This window comes from Microcebus murinus, chromosome X, assembly GCF_040939455.1.
Source record: "Microcebus murinus isolate Inina chromosome X, M.murinus_Inina_mat1.0, whole genome shotgun sequence".
Lineage (NCBI taxonomy): Eukaryota > Metazoa > Chordata > Mammalia > Primates > Cheirogaleidae > Microcebus > Microcebus murinus.
The window spans coordinates 7,904,254-7,918,605 of NC_134136.1; the positions used below are offsets into that span (position 1 = coordinate 7,904,254).

At 36.4% G+C, this 14,352-nt stretch overlaps 1 protein-coding gene across 2 annotated transcripts in view; it reads left to right on the plus strand.

Moving 5' to 3' along the window:
- UPRT (uracil phosphoribosyltransferase homolog) overlaps positions 1 to 14,010 on the plus strand; it is a 28,049-nt gene extending 14,039 nt beyond the window's left edge. For both annotated transcript variants that reach the window (XM_020284979.2, XM_075999491.1), the window contains 3 exons: positions 1,709 to 1,870; positions 2,873 to 2,971; positions 5,687 to 14,010. In XM_020284979.2, coding sequence (XP_020140568.1) covers positions 1,709 to 1,870; positions 2,873 to 2,971; positions 5,687 to 5,793 — 368 coding nt within the window. In that variant the 3' untranslated portion in view covers positions 5,794 to 14,010. The remainder of the gene's footprint in view (positions 1 to 1,708; positions 1,871 to 2,872; positions 2,972 to 5,686) is intronic.
- The last annotated feature ends 342 nt before the right edge of the window (positions 14,011 to 14,352 follow it).

Sequence of the window (14,352 nt, forward strand, 5' to 3'; positions counted from 1 at the left end):
ACTTTGGATATCTGAATGGATAAAAATATTAATAGATGTACTGAATGACTTGTTCAATATTTTTAATTTTATGTTTGATGAGTATGTGACCATCTAGGCCAGATGTCCTCAAACTACAGCCCGTGGGCCACATGCAGGTGTTTTTGGCCATTTGTTTTTTTACTTCAAAATAAGATATGTGCAGTGTGCATAAGAATTTGTTCATAGTTTTTCTTAAACTATAGTCCGGCCCTCCAACGGTCTGGGGGACAGTGAACTGGCCTGGCCCCCTGTTTTAAAAGTTTGAGGACCCCTGATCTAGGCAAAAGCACTTAACTGTCATTGACTCTAGGTATTTCCATATGTTGTTCTTATAAATGTTGTATTTGTGTTTGAGTCCAACCAATTACTCTTCTAAACCAGTTTTTGTGCAGCAAAGTCACATGCCTATGATTAGAACCTCTACCTGTTACTTGGAGATGATTGTTTCCCTTAAGCTTAATTTTTTGCACAATTTATATTTTTTCTGCATGTATGGTGGAAGCCCCACTCGCTTACACTGGAAATATGTGGATTAATTTTTTAAACATATAAACATTACTTTTCTCTTATGGCTATAAAGTTCAGTTTGTGAACAGTTGAATACCTCAAGTAAAATTAGGAGCTTTAAGGTTCCTAGATAAAAGAAGGTTCTAGATAAAAGAAGGTAGGTCTTAAGCAATGATAGTGTTTACAGAATAATGTTGTTAACTTTTTAAAATTGGAGAAGACAGTGAACTTTTAAGGCACAGTTTCTTCTGTTTCAGTTCAGCTCCTACCCTAAAGGTACAGCATGGTCCTTACACTCCTAGTGTATATCAGATGATTTGGGGTGATGCACAGAGTGGGTTTTAACCTTAACAGCCATTTGTTGATTTTCATATGTGTTAGAAAGATACTGGTTTCATGTTAACACTAGTGTTATAAAATTTCCTCTTAAAAATAAATTTAAATGAAGACAGTTAAATTGAGACAAATATTAAGTAAATATCAGTATCAGTAGAATTCTGATATGGCCTAAAATCTTGAAGATAGCTTGAGAATGATTTCCTTAAAGAAATTCAGACTCAAAAATAGCTCTGTGTTCAGAAACCAAGGAGTGGTGGTGGTGGTTGTGGTTCATATACTAAATGTTGTGGAACATATACTACACTTCCACTGTTTGCAGCAAAACCTTTGCCAATGAAGTCATTGCTGAGCTAAGTGATGTCTCCTTATGCCACCTCAATCTAAAAGATCTTCTGGTCTGCAGCCTTTATTCTTCCATAAATCTTTTGTATTTTTTCAGGTAAAAGTTAACAAATTTAGGTGGTTTAAAGGCTTCTTTAAAATAATTGGAATAAAAATGTTCCTGACATTGAAAAAGCTCAGGGAGCAGCTGAATAAAACACTTTATTTTCTGTAATCATGGAAGCATGATAGCTCTAAAATTTGTAAGCCAGCAATAAAACTAGCTCATCCTAGTTTCATTGACCAGCCCTTACTTAACCTGGTTTCATTGACCTGCACTAAGTATGAAATATGAACATATCAGAAATAAAAGCTATTAACTTCAGAAGAATTATTTCCTTCTTGACAGTGTCCTTTTTGTATTACGAACAGTCACAAACTCAGCTTTGGCCCATTCATGGACTTATTCTATCTGTCTCCCAACCCTTTTTCCTTTTTTTTTCATTTTTTATTTTTCAAGGTGAGGCAATGGAACAAGGTTTACGAGACTGCTGTCGATCCATACGAATTGGAAAGATCCTGATTCAGAGTGATGAGGACACACAAAGAGCCAAAGTATATTATGCCAAGTTCCCCCCAGACATTTACCGGAGAAAAGTCCTTTTGATGTATCCAATTCTCAGTGAGTGGCTTGAGTTTAATTTGTAACTTTTGGTTAGGGTTTAAATTCAACTTAGTGCCTGCCTCCTAGGTACCCTTATATAAAAGGCAAAAACAGTTTCTAAATGTGTTTTTCTCAGCTGGATTTGGAGTTGCCCTGGGCAGTTCACTGGGGAATTGTTATTGTGTAATAAGAGAATATACATTAGTCAAACTATATTAGCTCCAAAGAGCTTCTGTCCAGAAATGAACACATTGAAGCAAAGGATCTAATGAAGCAAAATATATAGAACACAGAAAATATATTAACATAACCCCTCTCTAGCCCAAGGAGTACAGCAGTGATTTTCTCAATAATTTATCCTCAGGCCTGGCGTGGTGGCTTACGCCTGTAATCCTAGCACTCTGGGAGGCCAGGGCAGGATTGCTTGAGCTTAGGAGTTCGAGACTAGCCTGAGCAAGAACAAGACCCTGTCTCTACTATAAATAGAAAGAAATTAGCCAAACAACTAAAAGTAGAAAAAAATTAGCTGGGAATGGTGGTGTGTGCCTGTAGTCCCAGCTACCCGGGAGGCTGAAGCAGAAGGATCACTTGAACCCAGGAGTTTAAGTTGCTGTGAGCTACACTGATGCCATGGCACTGTAGCCCAGGTAAAAGAGTGAGACTCTGTCTCAAAAAAAAAAAAAATAGAATTTATCCTCTCTGAGGTAATATTTTTTCCCCTGCTATTCTGTTCTCTTTCCTAAGCTTACTCAAGTCACACATGACATGATCTTCTGGAGAGACAATACCTCGAATACTAAATAAATTTAGGGCTTCTTGTATGTTTGATAACTGAAAAGTATATGTGTCATGTCCATTATTGAAAATAACATTGATAAAGAACAAGCACCTTCAAATGAAGCTTTTCCTAGTGGTATCTTATGTTAGATTACTATGTTGACCTCACTTCAAAGACACTTAAAAGACATTTTGAAATACACATTAACAATTCTAATGTATTTGGTTGTCTTTGGATTTCAGGCACTGGAAATACTGTAATTGAAGCTGTCAAAGTTCTTATAGAACATGGAGTTCAACCCAGTGTTATCATCGTACTCAGTCTGTTCTCCACTCCTCATGGTGAGTTCAGCATGAGGGAGTAACAGAGGCTCCAGATGGTCGTGAGATGGATAACTGTGTACCTGTCTAGCTATTCATCATGAAGAAAAGTTTATTTGCTTCCATTTTTGAATCTAAGTCTAATTTTGGTAGTCATAACTTGTGTCTGTACTCTCTAAGCTTAGTGATAACATTTTCCACCATTCTAATGTTGTTTTATTTCAAATGGAGAAGTATGAATTAACCTATTTTCTTTGTGGCTCTGTTTGGGTAGAACCTACAAATGGCTAAAAGATTCCTATGTTCCTCTGGCTCCCCACCTGAGCCTGAGAACTGCTCCCAAAGAGCAGGAAACTCAAGGTTCTAGCTAGCCCTATGGTCTTACTGAAGTGTGCTTTGCAATATGAAGTGAAGAACAGATGGTTTTTTGTTTTTTTTATTTATTTTTTTGAGACAGAGTCTCGCTTTCTTGCCTAGGCTAGAGTGAGTGCCGTGGCGTCAGCCTAGCTCACAGCAACCTCAAACTCCTGGGCTCAAGCAATCCTACTGCCTCAGCCTCCTGAGTTGCTGGGACTACAGGCACGAGCCACCATGCCCGGCTAATTTTATATATATATTAGTTGGCCAATTAATTTCTTTCTATTTTTATAGTAGAGACGGGGTCTTGCTCAGGCTGGTTTTGAACTCCTGACCTTGAGCAATCCGCCCGCCTCGGCCTCCCAGAGTGCTAGGATTACAAGCGTGAGCCACCGCGCCCGGCCAAACAGATGGTTTTTCAGTTAGACTTCTGCTCAAAGGGCATGGTGAGAAAACTGTGTGTTCTCCATTTCCTGAGGGAGGTGTGCCTAACTAAAGATCATGGCTTTTTTGCCATATAATGTAGGACAATTGGGAACATAGCCTAAGAAAATAATCATAGATGCATGTAAAAATTTAGCTTCTAGGATGTTCATTGTAGTTATTTGATATAAAAAATTGAATGTATATAAATGACTCCCAATACAGAAATGGTTAAATAAATTTATATATATATATATATTCAAAGGATGTAATATTATGTAACTGTTAAATCATGTTTTTGAAAATATTTAATGGCATCAAAAAATGTACATGGGAAATGTAAAAAAGCAGTGTAAAAACAATAGTGTTCGAATAGTGAAAAATGTTATCACCTGGCTGGGCGTGGTGGCTCACGCCTGTAATCCTAACACTCTGGGAGGCCGAGGCGGGCGGATTGCTCAAGGTCAAGAGTTTGAAACCAGCCTGAGCAAGAGCGAGACCCCATCTCTACTGTAAATAGAAAGAAATTAATTGGCCAACTAATATATGTAGAAAAATATTAGCCAGGCATGGTGGCACATGCCTGTAGTCCCAGCTACTTGGGAGGCTGAAGCAGAAGGATCGCTTGAGCACAGGAGTTTGAGGTTGCTGTGAGCTAAGCTGATGCCACGGCACTCACTCTAGCCTGGGCAACACAGTGAGACTCTGTCTCAAAAAAAAAAAAAAAGAAAAACAAATGTTATCACCAACCTAGAAATGACTACAATACAAATTACCACTGCTTTAACTACCAAAATCAGACGTGGATTTAACATGCAACCTCATAAATCTTCAGCATGAGAGACAGTTGTGCAATACTATTTCAATTTTGGTTTCAAAATGCACACAGTATTAATAGAGGTTGTGATAGGATGGTGAAGGTCTAAGTGTTTTTCATTTGATGTTTAAGTTTTTCATTGGCATTTTTTTCAAATGTTCTACAATGAATTTGTATTTCCTTCATAATTGAAAAGAAAAAAATATATGGCTTTTCTAGTCAGGTATTTTCTGACCTCCAAAGTTTCTAAGTCTCAGCCAACCCTGAAGAGGCTACACGATATCTAGTTGGGAAGGCTGCTTTCAGTAGGTTGTTATATAGAAATTGTGGCCTGTTTGATTACTTTGCTGTTTCATAACCAAAAATTACCTCTAGTGCAAATGTTGATGGTGACAAATGGTGATTTTCTTGGTCATCATTTATATATAATACAGGTGGCACTGAAAACATTGAGATAATCCAATAATTACTAAGATTTTTGCTTTTGGGAATAGAAAAATAATATCTTTAGTTTTAATAGTATACATTAGAATAGTATGCTATTGTTTGACATTATAGCCGAAAAAATCTTATCTTGTGGCAGCTTTGCTATGGCTTTTTAGTTTGACTGGGGTCCCAGCTAGTTTAATTCCGTTTCTCTGCCCATTTCCCTTCTCCAGAGAGTCCTAACTTCTTAAAAGTTAGCATGCTCTGACACATCAAAGAAGACTGTCCTTGTTTCACAGTGCTCTCTTTGGGAAACCATCATCTTATGTGTGATCCTCATTTTAAAAAGGAATGTATTCACTTTATTTCAGCCACCTTTAAAATAAAATAGAAAAGACTTTTCAGGGGAAAAGTTGTTAGAACTGAATAACTATATTTTTGAAATCTTGGATATAAAACAATTTGATTTTAAGAATGTATTAAAGGGTGGGGGCATAGTCTGACTACTATCAAAGCCTTTCAGACATTAGACATTATATAAACATTATATGAACAAAGAGATTAACCAAGTATAACTAGATAGCTAAAGGTCATTGCTCTCTGCCCTTGGTCAATGTTAGACCTAGTGATCAGTGACTATAAAATTCCTGAATTCTGACTGGTGTTACAAAAATATCCTGCCATAAAAATAATTTTTCCTTTATTTCTTGAAGGTGCCAAATCAATCATTCAAGAGTTTCCAGAGATCACAATTTTAACTACTGAAGTTCATCCTGTTGCACCTACACATTTTGGACAGAAGTACTTTGGAACAGACTAAGTTGTTGAAGGAAAATGAATTATCCTTGTGTAATATTATGGTTATGTTTTGAGTTTCTACTTATTTTGCTAATTGCTTGAGGAATGGCAAAGAAAATGCATTAAAGATGCTTTTTAATTTTGGAAGTGGGTATATTTGAGGTTTATCCTATTTGGTTATTTCTTGACCGTTGGCACCAACTTGAACGATGAAGCACATACAACTCTTGGAAAAAAATGGAAATTTTAATAATATCCTAATGCAAATTGTTGAACCCTCAGTGCATTAAAATTTTTCCCTAACTCATGAGGTTGCTTGCAGCCACAAATAAAACATAAATGAGAGTCAGTTCTTTGTCCCACTGTAGTATGCATTTTGTTTAGTTTGCTTTTAGTACTAGGGAAGTTTTATGTATGTAGTTGTTGTCACCTTCCTCTACTTTTTACTTTCTGGCATGTACATGCTAGTAACTTGGAGAGGAGGAAAAAAGAATTCCTCCTGGAATTTTACATTTCCATGAATATCCTCACTCAATTGGCAGCCCAGGATGTATGGTTAATTCTTCAGTCCGGCTGTTATGTTCTTGATGGCTCATTTTCCAAACTGTGCATTGTTGTAGGTGCCTTGCCAAGCTGAAATGCAGTGAAGAAGATGGCAGGGCATTTTCAGTAACTGGAACTGTAATATTAATTTACATAGTCTGAACCAGGGATGTCTGGATGCTGACAAAGGAGAGCCAAGTACTGTTAATGCTATCAATCCTCTAGAAAGGAATTGGTTGTGGTTTTTCTGAGATACGGGGGAAATGGAGGTTTCTCACTGGATTTCATGTCCAATAAATACGTTACAATGCTTCATTTTAATTTGGATGTTTCTACTAGAGGCTTTGATTTGGAAATTAGTTATTTTTCATGTTTTTCAATTGTAGATATATTAAAATAGGAAAAAAAACACATACCATACTTTTAAAAACATCCTGGAGATTTGTATGTGTTCATCTTTAGGCTTCTGAAAGGGAGAGAAACCATTTTAGGAATCAATATTTGCATTCTGAAATCTGCTTGTAAAACCCTGATCTCATTTTACATTGATATTAAAACATTTTAACAGTGGTGGCTGGCTGATTACTTGATTAATTATACTCTCATAGCCCCATAGGCAGCTGTTGTGGGCCTCTGTTCAAAAGCACAGAAAAGAGCAGAAGGCAGTGTCTTAGAAAGAACCAAAGCTGATGAAAGTCAGCAAAGATTGGAGGAGAGGAAGGAAACCTGATGTAGAATGGATTATGTTTTTCCTCTGGAGCCTAGAATACTGGAAGAACTTCATTATATTTTCCCCTTTATTTTTGGAGACTGTCATATAGTAAATGAGATAGATTACCCATATTACAATTCTTCCATGGCAAATGTTGCTTTTAGGTTCTTATTGAAATTCTCATCTATAACTTGTCAGTTAACTATTTAGATGCAATGTGGAATTTGTTTAATCCTGATTAGCAGGAAAGATGTGAACCAGCAGACTTCAATAGAGACCAGATCTGCTTGAGATTGATGCATTGAATTAGTTGGAAAGATGATGCCTACAACTATAGGAGTTAGTGCTTCTGAATTAGTGCTTATGTTAGGGCTTCAATATTTTGTTTGAAGTGACTTTCCAGAACATCAGACAAATTCATATTCAAGTGTAGGTATAAAACTATATTTCCAGCAAATTATCTTTATATCAGCCAATTACATTTAACATGTCTCTGTTCCTTTTCATCAGTGAACATGATTGGTTCTCACATGGAGGGCATAGCATAAACAGAAGGAAATTATTCAGTGGAGTCAGATTCCCCACTCAAGTTTGTCCTCCAGCTTTCTGCAGATCTCAAGAAAAATTGTACCTATATCTTTTGTAATTGGGGTATTTTTAGCAAACTAAGCATTATTTGTAGGGTTAATCACTTGTAGGACTCTTTGGGTGTAGGACATTTTCTAAATTTTCTAAATTTGACACAAGATAAACAGACTATTCAAAGCAAGATTATTTTTAATGACATGAACTTCAGAGCAGTATAAGCTATGTAGATTCCTCATTGAAGAAAAAACCCTAGCGCACACACAAAAAAGACACTCACATAGTACATAGAAGTGGTTCTCAAAACTTGAATGTGTATCAGAATCACCTGGAGGGCCACAGATTGCTGGTCCCTACCTTTAGAGTGTCTGATTCAGTAGATCTGGGTTAGGGACCAAGAAATTGCATTTGTAACAAGTTCTCAGATGATGCTAATGTTGCTGTTCTGGGGGTCACATTTTGATGTTAGACATTTCTTTTATAATAGAAGCATTTGATATAAATTTTCTTATAAATATTGATTTAGCTGTCCTTCACAAATTTTGATATACTATATTTTCATTATCATTCAGTTCAAAATACTTTCTCATTTCCCTTTTCATTTCTTCTTTGACCCAGTGTTATTTAGAGCAGTGGTCCCCAACCTTTTTGGCACCAGGGACCATTTTCATGGAAGGCAGTTTTTCCAGGGACTGGAGATGGTGTGGGGGAAGGTAATTTGGGGATGATTCAAGTACATTACATTTATTGTACATTTTATTTCTATTATTATTATTACATTGTGATATATAATGAAATAATTATACAACTCACCGTAGGTTGGGGACCCCTGATTTAGACAGTATATCATTTAATTTCTAAATATTTATAGGAGTTTCCAAATTTCTTTCTGTTATTGCTTCCTAATTTAATTCCATTGTTGATCAGAGAATATACTTTGTATTATTTGAATCCTTTTAAATCTATTGAGATTTGTTTTATGGACAAAAATACAATGTTTCATGGTAAATCTTACATGTGTGCTAGAAAAGTATGTGTATCCTGCTGTTGTTGGATTGAGTGTTCTATAAATGTCACTTAGGTTAAGTTGGTTGATATAGGATTGTTGAAGTCTTCTATTTCTTTACTAATTTTCTGTCTACTTGTTCTATCAGTTATAGGGAGAACAGTGTTGAAATCTCAGATTAAAATTTTGGATTTGTCTTTCTCCTTTCAGTTCTACCAGTTTTTGCTTTATGTATCTTGATCCTCCCTTGTGAGGTGTGTAAACTTTTAGGATTGTTACAGTCTCTTGATAGATTGACCCTTTATCATTAAGAAATGTCCCCTTCTATCCCTGTTATTAGTCTTTGTTCTGAGATCTACTTTGGCTGATGTTAATATAAATATTCCAGCTTTCTTTTGAATAGTATTAATATGGCATATCTTTGGCTTTTAATATATTTGTGTTTTTATATTTAATCTAGGTTTATTATAGACAGCCTACAGTTGGGTCTTGTGTTTTATCCAATTGGACAAGTCTCTGCCTTTTAATTGGGATGTTTAGACCAATTTTACTTAATGTAGTTATTGATATGATTCGTTTTAAATCTACCACCTTCCTATTTGCCTTCTATTTGTTCTTTCTTCACATTTTCCTCTTTTTCTGCCTTCTTTTAGATTGAATATTATTTGTGATTCCATTTTATCTGTTTTGATAACATTAGATAAAATGTTTTGCTCTTTTAGGGTTTATATTATAGCATACAGTTTTAACTTATCACAGTCCAAGCATAAGGTAAGAACTTGATGTACTTCCTTCCCACCCCATCAGGCCTTTGTGCTGGTATTATACATCCTACTTCTACATGTTAAACCTCATAATACATCCTTATTAATTTTTTTTGCTTTCAACACTTATCTTTTAAAGAGATGTAAAAAGTGTTAAGAAAAAAAGGTGGTTTTTATTTACCCATATATTTACCATTTTTGTTGTTTTCCATTTCTTTGTGTAGATCCAGATTCTCAATCAGATATTATTTTCCTTCTACTTGAAGGACTTCCTATTTCTTATAGTGTAAGTCTCCCAGTAATGAATTTATTTCAACTTAATGTATCTAAAAAAGTCTTTATTTCACTCAGTCTTTTTTTTTTTTTTTTAGACAGAGTCTCACTTTGTTGCCCAGGCTCACAGCAACCTCATTCTCCTGGGTTCAAGTGATCCTACTGCCTCAGCCTCCCAAGTAGCTGGGACTACAGGCATGCACCACCATGCCTGGCTAATTTTTTCTATATATATTTTTAGTTGGTTCAATTAATTTCTTTCTATTTTTAGTAGAGACAGGGTCTCGCTCAGGGTGGTTTCGAACTCCTGACCTCGAGCAATCCGCCCGCCTCGGCCTCCCAGAGTGCTAGGATTACAGGCGTGAGCCACCACGCCCAGCCTCAATCACTCTTTTGAAAGACATTTCACTGTTATAGAATTCTAGGTTGGCAGCTTTTTTTTCTTTCAGTACTCTAAAAATATTGCTTCACTGTCTTTCTTGCATTTCTTTGATGAGAAGTCTGCTGTTATTTTTCCATTTACATTTAATATAATTACTGATAAGGTAAGATTTACATCTGCCATTTTAGTATTTGTTTTTGATGTCTTTTATTACCATTACTGCCTTTTATGTTAATTAGATGTTTCTTAGTATACCTGTGTTGGGGATGCCCAAGACCACCTCCAGGACTAATAGGACCCAAAAGTCATTATATTCATGGGTATAGTATATTGCAGCAAAAAGATACAAGGTAAAATCAGTAAAGGGAATAGGTACTTGTGGCAAAGTCTGGAAGAAACCAGACAGGTGCAAGCTTCCAAGAGTCCTTTTCCAGTGGAATTACACAGGGTTCACTTAATTTCTCTATCTACAAATTGTAGCAACATGTGTGAAGTGTGGTCTACCCGAGAGCTCACTTGAGCCTAAGATTCTCAACTTTTTGGTGGCATTTGGTCACATAGGCACATGGTTACTGCATAGTTGATTGCAGTTACCAAAATAGACCACCAGAGGAAAAGCATATGTTCCCCCTAAATCACATTGTTTACACATACTATCTAGACAAATTGGTATAGTGTGGTTAAAAGCTCCAAGTATTCAAAACAATCTTACCAGAACATTCCAAAACCTCAATTCCCAGTACATGGATAAGGGCTATTCATCAAAACAGACCCTTCTGGAAATGTATAAGGTTTCAGCAACTCAGACCTGCTGAATCAACTCTTTCCTGCACAGTCTACCTTCCTGGCCCTAGGCTCAGGTTCTCTTAGAAGAACACTATTGTATTTTATGATATATATAGTAATAATGTTAGCATGAGTATGTCTAACATTTGGAGGAGCCAATGAAAGATAAGGATAGATTTGAAGAAATAACTTAATCCATCCTATATACATCTCTGTATTTTTGAATTAATTTGATTGTTTCTTCCCTTGGTCTACTGTTACTTACACTTTATGATAAATTTATATAGAACTATTTAGCATATTAATTAGCTGATGGTTAACTAGATCTAGTTCCTCTTCAAGCCATTCACATTTTCATTGATATCACAACCTGAGGAGGCTTTAATTATATTTCCCAATACATATAATTACCAATATCTGTATTATATGACTAATTTACATAAGGTAATTGAATCTTAACATCAATGCTAACATTATATCGCATCATACAATGGTTATAGTACAGTTCTGTTTCATTTCACAAGTCAGTAAAAATTAGCTATTTATTATACCTTCCCAACATAATTGGCCCTTGACCATAAACTAGATGTCCTTACGGACAGGTATTGTCACAAGTGACTAGGATTCGGTTATATTTTTCCAGGTTCCAAGTCAGATGGTATATTAGTTTGCTAGGGCTGTCATAATGAAGTACCTCAGACTAACAGCAGAAATTTGTTTTACTCAGTTCTGGAGTCTAGAAGTCAAAGATCAAGATGTTGGCAGGCTTGGTTTCTTTTGAGGCCTCTCTCTCTTTGGCTTGCAGATGTCCACTCTCTAGCTGTGTGGGCATAGTCTTTCCTCTGCACCTAGTGTCTCTTTATATGTCCAAATTTTCTCTTATAAGGACATCAGTCAGATTGGATTGGGGCCTACCCTAAAGGCCTCATTTTAACTAAATCACCCTTTAAAGGACTTTTCTCCAAATACAGTCATATTCTGAGGTACTGGGAGTTAGGGCTTCAAGATAGGAATTTGCAGGGTATACAATTCAGCCCATAACATGCGGAAAAGGCTAGTCTTCTTGTCAATTCACATGGTTTTACTAAAACTGTTTCCATTGTGTGGTGTTATGTAGCAGGGTCCATCTCTCTCTTATGGCAAGTATAAGGGTGTAAATTAGAATGGTTCCTATTCCTGCTAACTTCACTGCAGGGTAAAAGTTATTTTGATCCATTCTTGGGGTGAGGACAGGCAGAGGGCATCGATATAAATTACTCTTGCCTCCAGAGAGCATATAAGTTTGGGGGTCCATAAGGTTTCCAAAAGTATTGAAGGGTCATTGCTCCATTGCTATGTAAGGCTCCATCTGTTTTAAAATAGTCAAGAGACTGTGTTGGGTCAGGGTATAAGCCCTTTCCCACACCAAGTCCTAGCATTTTTCAGCACTATTGATTGAATCTGCCTGACCCAGTTCACTAAAGCCTCACCATCTTACCAGGCTGTTTCCCATCCTTTTCCTGTTTTTTGGAAGAGTCTCTTCTAATTAGTCTATTCTGCCAAACATATATTTTTCCTCTGAATGCCACTTATTAAAAGAGAATTCAGTTTGTCCTTTGATGCTTAAACTGGCACCAATCTCTTCTACAGCTCTCTTTTGTTTTGTGGGCCAATGTTTAATCCACGAAGCATGTTGTTGCCATCATGTACTAATTGCTTGAGTGCAATTAGGATAGGTGTTTTGTACTTAAAAATGTTTGGTACCCATACAAAGACTTTATGGGCAGTAGTGAAACTTAGGTGTAATTTACTGAGTCATACAGAGTAAAAGTCTCCCCTAGGTTCCTTGTCTCAAGGTAGAGTCATTTCCCATGAAAATTTGAGCCCACCGCATGATGCCTACTACCTTATACCCATCAGAAACCCATTGTTTCTATTTTATTTAATAGCTTTATACCCACAGAAACAAGGGTGATTTGTATTTATACACAACACACTTGGCATCACAGGCATGCAGCTGCTACATTCTGTTCATTAATAGCCAAGAACCTTTCTAAGTATTTGGTGATCAAAGTTTACCACTACCCAGTTACTAGTTTGCCAGTTGTGTACTGCATAGTTTGATGATTCAGCAGGGACTAATTCTTGAAAGTATCTTCCCAAATGATACCCTTCATAGTACATGTAACCTGAAATTTAAGGATTAAAAGATACTGGCGAATTACTAGGGTTCCATTCAGTTATCAAAGATGATCCTGTCCATCATCATAGCACATGACCAGAGTGTCTCCCAGCATAATACCACTCAGGTTTGCAGGCTTCCATTTGACCTTGTCAAGGTCCAAAAGTAGGGGTGTTCTGGGTAAATGTGTAGCTTCACCCTTTTGGGCTTCTGGCATAATTGTGCTAAGAGAGAGTATTATCCTTTTTCTCCGTGCCTCTCTTGAGGAACCAGTGTAATGTTGGATTTCCCTCATTGTGTAGTCCATTTATTCAGTCTTTTACCTTCAGCTTCTATTTTTCTTTCTTCGTATTTGTCATTGACTTTAACCTAAACATTTTCGCCTTTGGAAGGAAAATTCAGTGACAATGCTGGCCCAGATTGCTGGCAGCAGCAATATGAGTCTAGGAAGTGCTTCCCCTTCAGTTCATTTAACTCTACTCGTGTATAGTTACACAGATATACTTACAGCCTACTATATATATATATAGTAGGCTATCTTGGCCACTAGGCAATACAGCTGAAGTCATTGGTAATCCAAATTTTGCAAGATTGGGTGAAAGTATAATTCATACCAAAAGGCCCTTAGAAATTCTGGCATAAAGGTTTAAAGGTGTCATTATAGTTTCTTGCTTAGGAATTATCACTGCTTCTGGCAGATAAAATTGTAGCCTTGGTTCCAAACTGCATCAGGTAGGAAAAAAGAAAGTTGAGGTGATGTGGGGAAAATTGTATAATTATAACAGTACCCTCCCCACCTCTACTACCCCAAATCCCCCACAAAAGTGGAGGAATCTATCTACTGGGTACCTTTGTTTGGTCCCCCTCATGTCGAGTATGAGCATACTCTCATAAAGGTATGTAAGCTTTCATGCCTTTGTCTTCTGCCAATTTTTTTATTAAGATATGATGCACATACCATGAAAATAATCCTTTTAAAGTGCTCAATGACTTTTAGTATATTCACAAAGTTGAGCAACCACCACAATCTAATGCCAGAACATTTTCATCAACCCAACAAAAAACTCCATACTCATTTTTCATTCCTTCTCCCCTAGTCCCTGGCAACCACTAATCTACTTTCTGTCTCTATGGATTTGCCTATTCTGAACATTTGATATAAATGGAATCATACAATACTTGATCTATTTCAGTTAATTTTCACATATGGTGTGTAAGCAAGGAATTTGATTTTATTCTTCTGTATGTGGATATTTTATTGAAAAGACCATTCATTCCCCATTGAATTGTCTTGACGCCCTTGTCAAGAATCAATTGACCATAAATGTAAGGGTTTATTTCTGGACTCTCAATTCTATTTCATTGCTCT